Raw genomic sequence first — 16,976 nt, forward strand, 5'->3', positions numbered from 1 at the left:
GTGACTTAGTTAAGTACTTCTTAATTCAATACTTAAATTTTACTTTTAAATTTTAAAAATATGTGTGCAAAAACTTGCAAAGGAAAAATTATGCAAATTTTACTCATTGTTTTTTTCAGTGAAACTCTGTCATGTTCAGTAATCACTGTGTCCTCATGCTTTGTTCCAGTTTTTAATCAGTTTGCTTATTTATCTAGGTTTGGATCATGTGGGGTTTGTCTATTTATGTCCACTTGACATTTTCTAATTGGTGTTTGGCAGGTAGAAGCAGTTAAAGACAAGAGTGCAAAGTCATTAATAGTTGTCTGGGACACTAATCCTCTTGCCTGAATGGACATAACAGAACCTCTTGGTGTTATCTCACAGATTAGTTTTATGTAACAGATTACCCCCCACCTCCACTGTGAGGTTAGTGTAGCTGGTGACAGCAAAGCTTAATTCTCTGACCTTCCTTGGATACAGACAGTGCATCAGTGTTTTTCATATCTCTCTTCATCGCTCCTTCAGGAAGGTCCAGCAACTTCTGCATCTTCATTTGGAGAGCAGAAAGGCGAGAGAAAACATGCCATGTCTGCACACGGAGTCCCTGCCCTCTTTGCCTGTTGAAGGGAGGTATGGAGTCACCTCAGCCCGCAGGGGGTCTCAAGGGTCTAGATCCAAGTCTGGTAAAAAGGAGAAGAATGGAGAGAAGGGTTCATTTGTGGAGAGGAATGACAGCGAGAAAGAACAGAATGTCATAACCAGTGCTGGTTGGTTCTACTCACCTCTCTGGACCCCAGGGGCCAAAACCCAGAGACTGGGATTCAGGATGGGAAAGGAAAGTGAGAAAGTGAAGGCATGGCTGGATGATCATTCAGATTCTGCCCGATCTTACTTTAGCAGATCCTCAAGGTGAGCAGTGTAGCTGTATCTGTTCTGAGACAGTATGAAAAAGTTACATTTTGGGATGTGATGCATTTTTAATCATGTTTATTCATTCTTCATGTCATAAGTTTAAACATTGCATACAGTAGTTATACACTCTTAAGAAAAATAGTTGTTAATAGCATGAGATTAGAGTTCTTTGTGGTAAAGGATAGAACAGCAGACAATGACATAGTTGCAGTGCTTTATATAATGACTGTGGGAAGTCTTGACTTTCAGTACTTTCAGTTATACATTAAAGTTTTGAAAGAAGTCTCTTAGCTCACCCAGGCTGTATTTATTTAATCAAAACTACAGTTGAAACAGTAATATTGTGAGATATTAAGACAATTTCAGATAAGCGTTTTATCTTTCAATATGCTTATAATTTATTTCAGTGATGGCAAAACTGAAGCAGCCATTACTCCAGTCTTCAGTGTCACATGATCCTTCAAAAATCCTCATGATAATCTGATTTTCTGCTCAAGAAACAATTATTATACCAATGTGAAAAAAAACAAGGTTGCTTTAAAAAAAGCTGTTTAATATTTTTGTGGAATTTTTTTGTATTGACACATTTCATTGTTAATTTGTTTACTTAATATGTGTGGATATATATATATATATATATATATATATATATATATATATATATATATATATATATATATATATATATATATATATATATATATATATATATATATAAAACTAATATTTTATTTAATATATTGAACACTTTTTAATGAAAAAATTGTTTATTAATATGGTACATACCAATCTTTTGCTTTTTAATTTCAATTAAGGAACTTTGTGCAAGAGTGGACAAATAACTACTTCCCCATATCAGGGTTTCACTGTAAAAATTATTTTAAATTTAAGGAAACAACACAAATGATCTCACAGACAGCAAGAAGTCTGTCTTAATTTAGTAGGAATTTCTATTTAAATTTGGTCTGGCGGATCAACAATGTAAGATATACTGGTGACCACCCATGCTGGTCGTTTTTTAACAGGGATGCCTTTATATTATATACTTTAGACATAGTTCCCAAAGTGTTACATTGCCATTTGACCTGCTGTTTTGTCTCTTCTCTTTTCAGACATTGGATGCATGGCTGTGTAGAAAGAGCCCAAGCTGCCCAAACCCTCATAACTGAGCCAAGAACTAGGTTGACTATTCTTGGCAGACGCAGGGTTTCCCACCCCCTGTGTGGGCCCTCTCGAGGACATGTGCACCCTGCCACAATGGAAAGACCACGCTCCTGCCTATCTGTCCATCAGATTGAAGATCCTATGTGTTTGGATCAGGCCGGAGGTCGTTCTCCTCGATCACTGCAGTCTACATACTTTCCATTTTCACCTTGTGTGTCAAGGTCAAAGTGTTTGCCACATTCTCTGAGCTCCCCAAGACCAGCGGGACGGTGTAAAATAGGCGAGTCCTGTAACTTGATGATGCAGCTCTTTGGTGGTCTGATTAGACCGCTACAGAACAAAATCATCTGTCAGATCATACAGCACCTTTCTGAGATCACTCAGGCCCAGCGCTGCTGTCTCTCCATGACAACGGTGGACAAAACAGGTGTAGAGTGTTTGGGTCCTATATTCCAATCAGATGAAGAGTCTGTCTACGGTTACAGACAGGCAGAGTGGGACAAGTGCATTATGGGATATGTGGTCAGCACTGGGAGGCCACTTAACATCAGGGATTCCCGTGAGGTAATAAATGAGGGGTGTTCCGTGTCAAGTCTAACCTGGCCTCAGAATCATTTTAGGTCACTGGTGGACTCTGGTCCAGGATTCCCCTTGTAACAGAAACACTAAGATTACTCAGGCTTTCCAGGACTGGCCTGAACTAATTATTTGTTCTGAAAACAGATTGAGTTTTAATCCAAGGTGCTTTAAATTTGCTATAATGTGCCAAGTTATTCAGAGCTTATCTAGGGTTTTAACAGCTTGATCTGAGGCGACTTCAGAGATCTTACTGCACTATTCAAAAGTGGCAAATGTGTAAACAAATATTTATGATAATATAATTCCAATAATGAAAACAGAAATCAATGTGTTAATTGAACGTGTTTGAAAAAGAAGATGAGGATGAGTGTGGTCTTGCTTAGATAAAGTAGCTGAATATCTTAAATATAGTTATAGTTTTTTTAATGGATGCACTGATATTAATAAACAGCCAATACTGATATACAAATGAACCGATGGCCCATAAATGACATATATAGTACATTTCTATGCGGTTTTGTCTAATTAAATAAAAAAAAATAATAATTTTAAATGCTACAGTTGAATTCATGCATCACAAAATATTACAATACAATATGAAGTAAGCAATAAGTGTCATGGTGCACACACGAGGAGGACACAGGAACACGCAGACGAGGATGTAAACTCAAATAATAGTCTTTAATGTAGACATCTAGACATGGCAAGGCTTACAGACAGGAAACACCGGGGGTAACGAGTAGACCAGAATCCATCTAACTGAACAGACAGGACTAATATACAAGGGATAATCATAGACAATTAGACAAACACGGCTGGACAAGAATTAACTAATAATCACATCAGACAAGGACAGGAAACAAACCAAATATGGACACAAAAGGCAGGAACACATGACACACAACAGAGGACTGACAATAAGCAGATAAACTGATGAATGTCAAATATTACATTTCTAAATAAATTAAATATTAAAACACTGTATACTAAAATATTAAACCCCAAATAAATTACTATTAAATGTTAAAAACCAAAATAAATAATTTGAAATGCTATACTGAAAAACATTTGATGTTAGATTTACTTTGAAACCATTTTCACTCAGAAATTGCTAGTGAATTACAAAGAAACAGCAAGTAACACATTTAATTTAATATGAAATTTTAAAGTAGACAGATTGAAATAGTATTTTCTTGTAAAACATACTCCAATAATCTTTGTTTTATTTACAGCTATTATTATTATTATTTACAGTGCCCAATTGAATTTAGGCCTTGCTACATATTGCAGTATAATGTGAAAATGGAACATCATTATGAGGTTTGATGAAGATTACATTTAACGGTGTTATATATTAAACATTACTTTTAATTGGGCATTACATGATGCCAAAGGTAATCTCAGTTTATAAATGGGAAATAGGCATGTGTAATTAAATATTTAATGTTGACATACCAATAAATTAAAAAAGAATAGCGTATATGATACCGATATATCATGCATATTTTTATTGGCGATGAGTACGCGTGGGAATAAGGGATGAGATTGTGTGTGCTTCCGAGTCTTTATACGCTTTGGGACATGTGCGTGGGAAGGGAAATCCTTCCCTTATCTAAGCTTTAAACCATGATTTGGCATTGTGACAGCTGACAGAATGTGAGCAGAGAAGAGAGAGACAGAATGAATAGCAAAGATAGTAATATGTGCTTAACTGGAATTTCTCTCTCAGAAGCCACTTAATTCTTATCTTTAGGCCTCTCTAGGGTTCCAACTTCCAACCCTGTTACACCTCTGAATATCACATTTGCCTGTGCAGACAGCCATAAAACAACTTATGCCGATCACCTCAGAGATAACTTAGTGAAGCAAGGTTTTAAATTGATGTGGTTTGCTAAATCACCTGAATGATTGATTTTAACTGTGCTTTTATAGGATCCAAGATTTCAGATTGAACTAAGCGAGAGGGAAGAGGACAGACCCAAGAGTATTCTCAGTGTGCCTATCCTGAACCACAAAAAGGAGGTTGGACAATCCTAGATTATCCATTAATATATTGTCATTACGTTATATGTCCAGATTAGCATTAGTACCATCAACAAGACAGATTGCATATCTTTTTTCCATCATATTTATATTTGTGATATGACATATTGTCTGTTAAAGAACTGGTCCATTGTATATTGGCAGGTTATAGGTGTTGTCTTGGCTGTGAACAAAAGCAGGCCAGGCGTAGGCAGGTTTTTCTCAGAACAAGATGAGAAAGTGAGTATTTGTCAGAAATAAAGATGGCAAACATCACAGAGCACATATACTGTTTTCATCAATAGGCATAGTGCATTGAGTATGAATTATAGAAGAATTGTATGTGGCAAGCCACATATCTATAATAAATGCAATTTTTTTAATGTGACTTGAATGAGTCAAAGAATGAGCCATCTTTTTGTCTCTAGGTGCTGTCGTCACACATGCTGTTGTTCGGACTGATCCTGGAAAACAGTCAGCTGTGTGAAAGTTCTGAACAAGAGAGCAAACGCAACCAGGTGTCACGCAGACTTTCATTTAGACACTTTATCTAAAGTGATTTACTTATTTAAAATGATTCTTCTGAAGAACGCATAACATGCTTATCACAAAGAACTTTTTCTCTCTAGCTTGAAATAAGATACTTTAACAATATTCTGTTAAAACAGAAAAGACACAATTTGCAATACATCAACATAGAAAAAACACATCATTTGCAACTTTATCCTTAAAAATTACTGTATTAGGAAAGTGATGATATCAGATCTATGGAGTAGTAATATGGTACTATAAACATACACCATAATGAATGATTAACTTACACCCTACATTGTACACTACTTTAGGGATTAATCTTAAATTCACTTTTTATAATTCACTGTGGTTATAATTGTGCATTTGATTGACAGGTACTTTTGGAATTGGCCCAACTGGTGTCACATGACTACCCCTCTGTGGATGATATGCTCAGCAAACTGGCTGCTGTCATCCTGCCAGTTACAAAAGCACAATTCTGTACTGTTTTCATCTCAGAAGACAGCCCCATGGTAGTACAATAATTACTACAATTTATGGACAACGATTCATTGTTAAAACAAAAAAGATGCTGTATTTGTTTATTGGTAACTGTAAAGCATGAAGCTCATAAAATTCTTTTAATACCGACCTACTAAAAAACATCTGAACTTGATACTGAGAGATCTGTGTTTCTTGTTGATGTCTTGCAGGGTCCTTTCTCAAAGATGGTCCATATAGAGCATAAAGAAATCAATTGCTCTGTCCAGAGTTCTACAAGGTAAATAAATGCATGTTTATAATTTGATTATGATATACACAAAATAACAAGTACCTAGTTTTTTTTAAGCCAATGATGTTGAAAATCAGATAATAATAGTGTTCAGTATTGCACTTTAATACTACCAAACAAAACATTCTGTATTCATGAGTTAGTTAAATGTGTAACTGTAATCTTTAGGGATTATGACAGCAGTGATATCAGCTACATGTATGCCGTGCATGTGCGAAACTCAATGGAGACGCTGAACATTATCAACAGACCTGTAAGTTTATCTGATTAATTCACTTTGTCACTTTGCTAATTAATGTGTATTACCTATAACACATAGTGCCGGTTAAATATTTTTGCTAATGAATTGACTGGGATCATATGTCTACATGGAAATCAATGACATTTTCATAGTTTTTCTTCCTTTTTATATATATATATAGTATATAGGGAAAACCATATCATCATATGACCAAAAAGTACCTCTTATCTGGGATTTTCGGTTTCTATTTCAGTGACGCTTTAGTTCGGGGACCAAATCCTCACTATTAATTAACTATTAACTATGACTTTTTCCTCAATAAACACCTAGTTTGCTGCTTATTAATAGTTAGTAAGGTAGTTGATAAGTTTAGGTATTGGGTAGGATCAGGGGCGTAGATTACGCGGGGGACGTGTCCCCCCCACTTTTTATAAAAAGTAAATTTGTCCCCCGCACTTTTCCATTGGACAGTTGTGTTCTCGACATGTTGAGGTTTTAATGGAGCAATGTATATAAATGCAGAATGATTTAAAATTCAAAGAGACAAGATATGCATGACGTTTACGTTTCCATGGCAATCAGTCACTTAGTTTGTGACGTTACGACATGCCCAGGCTCGCGCCCGCGGTCCCGCGCTGTATCCATCATTCATTAGAGGTCGAGATGAGTTCAAAGCGGCAGGAAACTCTTCACTCCTTTTTTACGAAGTAGTCAAGCAGCGTAAGTTGGCATGTGGGATCCGAATAGTGTTGCACAATGTAGAGTGACTCTGCCTATTGCTCTTGTTGAATAATTAGCAAGTTTGGATGTTCATTATATGGAGAAATAGAAAAGCTGCCTGGACAAACATGCACTTATTTATTTTCAGTGTATTTTTCCGTAACTCTTTTGTAACGTCTTTTATTTTAACACGTATGTATGTTATCAGAACCCTTCAAATAAGAATAAAGATAACGTTGAATGAGATTTTACAGCGTTTGCAGCATTGTGACACTCTGACAATTCTACATGATGTATTTCAATCAAACATGCAAGCACTGATCTGATACAGGACTGATCTTCATTTAGGGGTGCTCTGTCATTATTGCACTAATTTGACGTTTTTATGTGTTGTCAAGAATAAACAAGAAACAGTCAGCCTAGGTTTGTTAGGACAGAATCAGGACGACACACAAGAAAAACAAAATTCACAGCTGAGAAGAACTGATAGAGTGGCTTTTAACACCTGGCTGTTTTTATATTGTATAAAATCTATTAATACACAAGCGTTTGTAGGATTATATATGGACCAATCATAGAAAACACATAATTAGTCAAATATAGAAAAATAAAAAATAACATTAGTATGATGAACAACTTCTCAGCTATCATTTTTAACTACAGTAGGTAATTATTAGCTTGCATATTGGTTGTTTATTAGCACTTAAGCACATATTAATTCTGTATTCTTCATGACCATATTCTGCATCCCATAATCCTAAACTTAACAACTACAACGACTACCTTACAAGCTATTAATAAGCAGTAAATGAAGCGTTTATTGAGGCAAAAGTCATAGTTAACAGTGAATATGTGTTTATCATTCTAACGTGTGTAAATAATAATTTAGGATACAAATGATTGGTTATTGTCCAGCAGTGTACTTAATTAGTTATTTTCTTCTGTATGTCACTATTCCCTGTATGTACATGTTTCAAACACAGCTTTATTTGCTATAGACAGAGGCAGAAGTGAGAGTGAATGAGGCAGAAAGTTTCAGTGAGGCTTCAGAGGTAAGATTATTTACAGAATTGTCTATGATAAGATATGTCTTATACCTTTTAACATAGACTAATCAGACTAATGTATAATAGAACAGAACAGAATAAAGAAGTATGTGAATGTGCAAGTATCCATTACTGTGTGCCATGTGCTGTACATACAACACACACAAAATACAATCTGAAATATAGCTGCGAGCAGCGATGACGGGCCCAAGCCGTCAGCATACGCCACCCCGGTGGCATCGATAAAACGGTGCCCAGCGAGCACAAGCATTACAGTAACCCTCTGGCAGTTTGGTTTTAAGGGATACGGCAATTAAAGGGTTAATCCAAACCATCAACTCTGTGAAACACACACACACACAGAACAACATATAAAACTTTAAATTCTGTGAAAATATATTTTTCATTGGTAGTTGATGTTAGTTAATGCATTTACTAATGCTAACAAATGAGAAATTATTATAGTTACCAAAGGTTTTAATGATTTATTTTTCCATTAACTAACATGAATATTTTTTTCTAACACAAATGAATAAAGTAAAAAATATATTGTTAATATTTAATGTTATTTGTGAATTAACCAATGTTAAAAAACAACATTATTTAACTGTTGTTAATTTACATCATTAATAAATATATACCATTTAATGTTGATCAAAATCAATTCCAAAATGTGTTAATATATTATTACATTTTAAAGTTTTATCTTTTGAACATGACTATTTTTCTAATATTAAAAATATTTTGTTCATTGTTAGTTCGTTGTAAGTTCATACTATCAATGAAGAATTAACATGCTGTAAAATATATATTTTTCATTGTTAGTTCATGTTAATTAATGCATTCCCTACTGTTAACAAATGAGACTTAATTATAAAGTGTTATCAAAACCTTTAATGCTTTATAAGCATTTTTTAAGGATTTTATTGAGAAGTTTAAACAGACCCTCTCTCTCTCTCTCTCTCTCTCTCTCTCTCTCTCTCCCCCTCCACACTCACTGAACTCACACAGTCAGTCACCCACCCAGTCACCCACCGCACACATTAGAAGCAGTGACAGGAGATCTCTGATAGTTTTTAAATTTTCTCCTCTCCATAGTGTATTGTAAATTCATGAAATTAATCACATATCCTCAGACTGTATTGTTCTGTGTATGTAATTTTTTATGAAGTGTTTGGAAGCTGCTCTTAAAAGATAAAAAAAAAAAAGTTCTCTTTTTTCTGTAACTTTAATAAATTGCCATTAAATCATCGTTCAAGATATCCTAAATCCGTCCACAATTTAGCATCTTCAGTATTTTGGCATCATGAGAAAAAATGTTTGGTGTGATTTCTGTGTTTCTGCTTGAAGGAGTATGAATTTGTTTACAGCCTGTTTAAAAAAAACCCACATTAAAATAAATATAGCCGACTTCCTGTTGGTCGTAGCTAATGACTGTAAATTAGAAAGTTGTCCGGATTAATAAGAACAATTTATGTACCGAGTTTGGTGTCTGTAGCTATCATTATATATATATATATATATATATATATATATATATATATATATATATATATATATAATCATTAATAATTATATACCATTTAATGTTGATCAATATTAATTCCAAAATGTGTTAATATATTATTAAATTTTAAAGTTTATCTTTTGAACATGACTATTTTTCTAACATTAAAAACATTAATAAATGCTTTTAAAAAAAATGTTCTTTGTTAGTTCATACTATCATGGAAGAATTAACATGCTGTAAAAATATATTTTTCATTGTTAGTTCATGTTAAATAATGCATTTCCTAATGTTAAGAAATGAGACCTTATTATAAAGTGTTATCAAAATCTTTATTGATTTATAAGCATTTTTTTAAGATTTTAAAAAACAGACCCTCTCTCTCTCTTTCTCTCTCTCACCCACTGGCTCAATCCACACAGTCACTCACACAGTCACTGACAGCCCACCCCGCCCCCACCCCTCACTCAGCTGCAGTGACAGGGAGATCTCACTCAGAAGCAGCTCTGATAGTTTTAAAATTTTCTCCTCTGCATAGTGTATTGTAAATTCATGAAATTAATCACATATCGTCAGACTGTATTGTTCTGTGTATGTAATTTTTTATGAAGTGTTTGGAAGCTGCTCTTAAAAAAAAAAAAAAAAAAAAAGAATTCTCTTTTTTACTGTAACTTTAATAAATTGCCATTAAATCATCGTTCAAGATATCCTAAATCCGTCCGCAATTTAGCATCTTCAGTATTTTGGCATCATGAGAAAAAATGTTTGGTGTGATTTCCGTGTTTCTGTTTGGAGGAGTATGAATTTGTTTACAGCCTGTTTTTTAAAAAAACCCACATTAAAATAAATATAGCCGACTTCCTGTTGGTCGTAGCTAATGACTGTAAATTAGAAAGTTGTCCGGATTAATAAGAACAATTTATGTACCGAGTTTGGTGTCTGTAGCTAAAACTAACCCCCCCATTTTTGACAAAAGGTGGCGCTATAGAGTGCCTCTTCCACGCCCGTTTATGAGCTTTTTCCAGTGTCTAACTATCATTAATACTCATATGTGTGTTGAGTTTCATGACATTCTAAACATGTTATCTGCCTCAAAATCACCAGAAGCGAATTTTCAACTTTGACACGTTGCCATGGTAACATAATTTTAGATATCAATATTCCCTTCACAGTTTTACATCGGCCGTGTTTTGACATTATTCTGGTGAAGTTTGAAGCAAATCGAGTAAAAATAAGATGCTGAATTCAAAGCATTTTGAAAACGACACACTTCCTGCAGCCAGTTGGTGGCGCTATAACTTTCAGTCATAATAGTCACATCTATCCGATCGGCATCATACAACGAACAAATCACTGAAGTTTGATCTACATCATACAATGTATGTGGACGTTATTAGGCATTTCCTGGGTCTCATTTTTCGCCATAACTTCATCGCCTCGCCACGGGCAAACCGTTCGACATATCAAAAATATCTTCGCAATTTAGCGTCCCCAATGTCTTGAGATCATGTTCACCTAGTTTGGTGGCAATCGTATGGAAATCCTCAGAGGAGTATATCAAATTCCAGAGCATGCGCTTTTTAAACAGCCCTGAATAGCCGACTTCCTGTTGGGCGGAGCCTAAGACATGCAGCGTGAAAGTTGTTCAGCTCAATGAGTTCTATATGTGTACCGAGTTTCATATGAATACGTGCAAGTATGTGTGAGCTATACATCAAGTTTTCTGACAATTTTCCAGGGGGCGCCGTAGAGCCCCTGTGCCACGCCCGGGTCCCAGCCTCAGCGGCGTCCTAATGGCCGCAGGTTCCAATGTGCGTGCCGATTTTCGAGAGTTTTCGGGCACGTTAAGGCCCCCAAAAGTGCCCGGATGATTGAAATAAAAAAAAAAAAAAAAAAAAATATAGCTGCGAGCAGCGATGACGGGCCCAAGCCGTCAGCATACGCCACCCCGGTGGCATCGATAAAACGGTGCCCAGCGAGCACAAGCATCACAGTAACCCTCTGGCAGTTTGGTTTTAAGGGATACGGCAATTAAAGGGTTAATCCAAACCATCAACTCTGTGAAACACACACACACAGAACAACATATAAAACTTTAAATTCTATGAAAATATATTTTTCATTGGTAGTTGATGTTAGTTAATGCATTTACTAATGCTAACAAATGAGAAATTATTATAGTTACCAAAGGTTTTAATGATTTATAAGCATTTTTTAATGATTTATTTTTCCATTAACTAAAATGAATAATTTTTTCTAACACAAATGAATAAAGTAAAAAATATATTGTTAATATTTAATGTTATTTGTGAATTAACCAATGTTAAAAAACAACATTATTTAACTGTTGTTAATTTACATCATTAATAAATATATACCATTTAATGTTGAAATCAATGTTTTAATGTTTAAAATCAATTCCAAAATGTGTTAATATATTAAATTTTAAAGTTTTATCTTTTGAACATGACTATTTTTCTAATATTAAAAATATTATGTTCATTGTTAGCTCATTGTAAGTTCATACTATCAATGAAGAATTAACATGCTTTAAAAAATATATTTTTCATTGTTAGTTCATGTTAATTAATGCATTCCCTACTGTTAACAAATGAGACTCAATTATAAAGTGTTATCAAAACCTTTAATGCTTTAAGCATTTTTTAAGGATTTTATTGAGAAGTTTAAACAGACTCTCTCTCTCTCTCTCTCTCTTTCTCTCTCTCTCTCTCTCTCTCTCCCCCTCCACACTCACTGAACTCACACAGTCAGTCACTCACCCAGTCACCTACCGCACACATTAGAAGCACAGTGACAGGATATCTCTGATAAGTTTTAAAATTTTCTTCTCGCCATAGTGTACTGTAAATTCATGGAATTAATCACATATCCTCAGACTGTCTTGTTCTGTGTTTGGTGTGAATTTGTGGTTTCTGCTTGGAGGTGTATGAATTTGTTTACAGCCCGTTTTGAAAAAAAAAAACACATAAAAAAAAAAAAGCCGACTTCCTGTTGGTCGTAGCTAATGTCTGTAAATTAGAAAGTTGTCCGGCTTAATGTGAACAATTTATGTACCAAGTTTGGTGTCTGTAGCTATCATTATATATATATAATCATTAATAATTATATTCCATTTAATGTTGATCAATATTAATTCCAAAATGTGTTAATATATTATTAAATTTTAAAGTTTCTCTTTTGAACATGACTATTTTTCTAACATTAAAAATATTTTGTTCATTGTTAGTTCATTGTAAGTTCATACTATCAATGAAGAATTAACATGCTGTAAAAAATTATATTTTTCATTGTTAGTTCATGTTAATTAATGCATTCCCTACTGTTAACAATTGAGACTTAATTATAAAGTGTTATGAAAACCTTTAATGCTTTATAAGCATTTTTTAAAGATTTAAAAAAAACAGACCCTCTCTCTCTTTCTCTCTCTCACCCAGCTCCTCAATCCACACAGTCACTCACACAGTCACTCACACCCCACCCCCACCCCCTCACTCAGCTGCAGGCTGACAGGGAACTCTCACTCATAGAAGCATTGTAACAACTGTCTGATAGTTTTTAAATTTTCTCCTCTGCATAGTGTATTGTAAATTCATGAAATTAATCACATATCCTCAGACTGTATTGTTCTGTGTATGTAATTTTTTATGAAGTGTTTGGAAGCTGCTCTTAAAAGATAAAAAAAAAAAAAAAATCTCTTTTTTACTGTAACTTTAATAAATTGCCATTAAATCATCGTTCAAGATATCCTAAATCCGTCCGCAATTTAGCATCTTCAGTATTTTGGCATCATGAGAAAAAATGTTTGGTGTGATTTACGTGTTTCTGCTTTGAGGAGTATGAATTTGTTTACAGCCCGTTTTAAAAAAAAACCCACATTAAAATAAATATAGCCGACGTCCTGTTGGTCGTAGCTAATGACTGTAAATTAGAAAGTTGTCCGGATTAATAAGAACAATTTATGTACCGAGTTTGGTGTCTGTAGCTAAAACTAACCCCCCCATTTTTGACAAAAGGTGGCGCTATAGAGTGCCTCTTCCACGCCCGTTTATGAGGTTTTTCCAGTGTCTAACTATCATTAAAATGGATATGTGTGTTGAGTTTCATGACATTCTAAACATGTTATCTGCCTCAAAATCACCAGAAACGAATTTTCAACTTTGACACGTTGCCATGGCAACATAATTTTAGATATCAATATTCCCTTCACAGTTTTACATCGGCCGTGTTTTGACATTATTCTGGTGAAGTTTGAAGCAAATCGAGTAAAAATAAGATGCTGAATTCAAATAATTTTGAAAACGACACACTTCCTGCAGCCAGTTGGTGGCGCTATAACTTTCAGTCATAATAGTCACATCTATCCGATCGGCATCATACAACGAACAAACCACTGGAGTTTGATCAACATCATACAATGTATGTGGACGTTATTAGGCATTTCCTGGGTCTCATTTTTCGCCATAACTTCATCGCCTCGCCACGGGCAAACCGTTCGACATATCAAAAATATCTTCGCAATTTAGCGTCCCCAATGTCTTGAGATCATGTTCACCGAGTTTGGTGGCAATCGTATGGAAATCCTCAGAGGAGTATATCAAATTCCAGAGCATGCGCTTTTTAAACAGCCCTGAATAGCCGACTTCCTGTTGGGCGGAGCCTATGACATGCTGCGCGAAAGTTGTTCGGCTCAATGAGTTCTATATGTGTACCGAGTTTCATATGAATACGTGCAAGTATGTGTGAGCTATACATCAAGCTTTCTGACAATTTTCCAGGGGGCGCCGTAGAGCCCCTGTGCCACGCCCGGGTCCCAGCCTCAGCGGCGTCCTAATGGCCGCAGGTTCCAACGTGCGTGCCAATTTTCGAGAGTTTTCGGGCACGTTAAGGCCCCCAAAAGTGCCCGGATGATTGAAATAAAAAAAAAAAAAAAAAAAAAAAATAATAATAATCCTTAGAAGAACAATAGGGCCCTGCGCCTTACTGGCTTGGGCCCTAAAAAAAAATAATAATCCTTAGAAGAACAATAGGGCCCTGCGCCTTACTGGCTTGGGCCCTAAATATGTAAACAATAGTACCCTTATAAGGACATCTTTGTAACTTTTACTCAAAAAGGTGCACATATAGAGTACCAATATGTACCGTAATGTACAACTATGAAACTTTTTGGGGTAAACAAGGTACAAAGATGTGCTTTTAAGGGTACTGTCCCAGTGACAAGCTGTTGTATTTCTTTCTTTCTTTTTCTTTTTTCTCTCTTTCTTTCATTCTGTTTTATAATCATATATAACAATATAATCATAAAGCATATTAAGCAAAAAGGTATGATTAAAAATAAAACCTGTCAATTAGACAAGGGTTAACTGAAAAAAAAGAACAGGTATAACACTAGACATTCCGTCCCCCCCACTTTTGAAATGATGGCTACGCCCCTGGGTAGGATTAAGGGATCTAAAATATGGTCATACAGAATAAGGCATTATAAGTATCAATAAACAACCAATATGCTAGTAATATGCATGCTAATAAGCAACTAGTGAGAAATGGTCCCTTAACTAAAGGGTTACCTCTTTTTATGACATGCACTGTTTTTGTGTGCATTTCCCAAGGCCCAGATTTCTAAGGTCTCTCAGATCAGGAGTTTGATCGGCACACCTCTGAGAGGCAAACAGACAGATAACATCATAGGTAAATATCCACAGTCAAGTATTTATCCAACAAACCATAGCTCCCAGTCATCATCTTTCCCAGAGGATTTTTTTGTTTGTTTTTGTTTCAGACTTTTCTCTTTTATATACTGTAGCTCATATTATAATATATTGCATACAATAAGAGTAGTGCTATGCATTTAACATAGTTCAGATCATTGGGTTTTTAAAGAATTTGAGAAATTTCATACTGACTGTCGATCTTAGAAAACATTTCTTAGTCTCCATTTGCTCTCTTTTTAATCTCACTGATGCAAACAGATCGTCTCGGTTACGTACGTAACCCTCGTTCCCTGATGGAGGGAACGGAGACGTTATGTCGTGACGACATTAGGGGATTTACTTGGAAGCCCCGACTGCCTCTGATAAGAGAAAACGCCAATGAAATTTGGCTAGTGGATTTTGCATACCTGAGCCACTCCCCGTGCATACGGGTATAAAAGGGCGACAGGTGCATCCACTCATCAGGTTTTCCGCTGAGGAGCCGAGAACGTGTCCCTGGCAACCAGCGATGGTTCAAGATTGTGGCATGGGGACATAACGTCTCCGTTCCCTCCATCAGGGAATGAGGGTTACGTACGTAACCGAGACGTTCCCTATCTGTCGGTCACTACGAGTTATGTCGTGACGACATTAGGGGTCTATGGAAAGCGCCACAACCTGAACCCCGTCACGACCTTGTGGCATGCAGATGTTGACAAGCTAGCGCGTGACAGACAAATGCGATGCGAAGATCGCAACCTTCCCGTCGCCCCAGTGCAAATTCGCTAACCTTGGCGCCCGCAGGGACCACTGAGTACATTGCTGCTGGAGATAGCCAAGCCGCTGTTCCTTTCCCCTGAAATCGGAAGGGATTTCGACCTTCTATGAAAGAATGCTTCAAGTCTTTCCTGTTTGTTGTTACAGCCCGGCAGTAACGACGGGGAAGCGAGCCTTCCGGAGAAGGGCGCTACGGAGGCCACACCCTGCCCGAAGGGAGGTAACGTGTGGAGACACTGGTATGGACTGGCCCAAGCCTGGGGCAGTGCTACATACGCCTGGACCCCGGGGCAGATCCTACCTAGGAGAAGGGAGGAGGGCTGCCAGCAGGGTCTGACAGAGCTCTGTCAAAAGGAAGACACGGGTTTACCGTGAGGGAAACCGTACCGTGGATGAATACACATGTGGGATCACCCGAAGGGAATCAGGCCACACGGGCACCTAGCCGAGTACAGGGGCTGACCGGAGACCCGGGCAAGCTAACACCGGTACTGGGCCTGGCGTCAGACTGCTCCGCCCAGCCTGACTGCCGGGGGTGCTGGAGGAACTCCGCCAGGGTTCACCGTCCGGGGAACTAACTGGAGGAGAGAATAGGCGCTCATATCCCCGGGTAAGGGGGAATGGTGCAGCAAGCGTGACACCGGCCAACTCTTCCCGCCACTTACCTGTTACCCAACACACGGGAAGAGACTGGCTCAACGCGGAGACTGTAAAATCTCGCGAAGGTGTTCGGTGTCGCCCAGCCCGCAGCTCTACAGATGTCTGCCAAAGAGGCGCCGTGCGCCAGCGCATAGGAGGAGGCAACACTCCGTGTGGAGTGAGCCCTCACCCCGAGGGGGCACGGCTCACCTTGGGATTGGTACGCCAAGGCTATGGCATCCACTATCCAGTGAGCCAACCTCTGCTTGGAGACAGCCTTCCCTTTCTGCTGACCTCCGTGGCAGACAAAGAGCTGCTCAGAGCTTCTGAAGCTCCGGGTGCAGTCCACGTATATGCGCAGCGCTCTTACGGG

At 37.0% G+C, this 16,976-nt stretch overlaps 1 protein-coding gene across 1 annotated transcript in view; it reads left to right on the forward strand.

Annotated features, from left to right (window-relative positions):
* Positions 1 to 450: 450 nt before the first annotated feature.
* LOC306872248 (cGMP-specific 3',5'-cyclic phosphodiesterase-like) overlaps positions 451 to 16,976 on the forward strand; it is a 28,399-nt gene continuing 11,873 nt past the window's right edge. The window contains exons 1-10 of the mRNA XM_079420740.1: positions 451 to 891; positions 2,007 to 2,622; positions 4,570 to 4,659; positions 4,825 to 4,899; positions 5,088 to 5,177; positions 5,568 to 5,705; positions 5,886 to 5,953; positions 6,134 to 6,218; positions 7,925 to 7,978; positions 15,107 to 15,185. Coding sequence (XP_079276866.1) covers positions 563 to 891; positions 2,007 to 2,622; positions 4,570 to 4,659; positions 4,825 to 4,899; positions 5,088 to 5,177; positions 5,568 to 5,705; positions 5,886 to 5,953; positions 6,134 to 6,218; positions 7,925 to 7,978; positions 15,107 to 15,185 — 1,624 coding nt within the window. The 5' untranslated portion in view covers positions 451 to 562. The remainder of the gene's footprint in view (positions 892 to 2,006; positions 2,623 to 4,569; positions 4,660 to 4,824; positions 4,900 to 5,087; positions 5,178 to 5,567; positions 5,706 to 5,885; positions 5,954 to 6,133; positions 6,219 to 7,924; positions 7,979 to 15,106; positions 15,186 to 16,976) is intronic.

Source organism: Barbus barbus, assembly GCF_936440315.1.
Source record: "Barbus barbus genome assembly, chromosome: 7".
In the NCBI taxonomy this organism is placed as follows: Eukaryota; Metazoa; Chordata; class Actinopteri; order Cypriniformes; family Cyprinidae; genus Barbus; species Barbus barbus.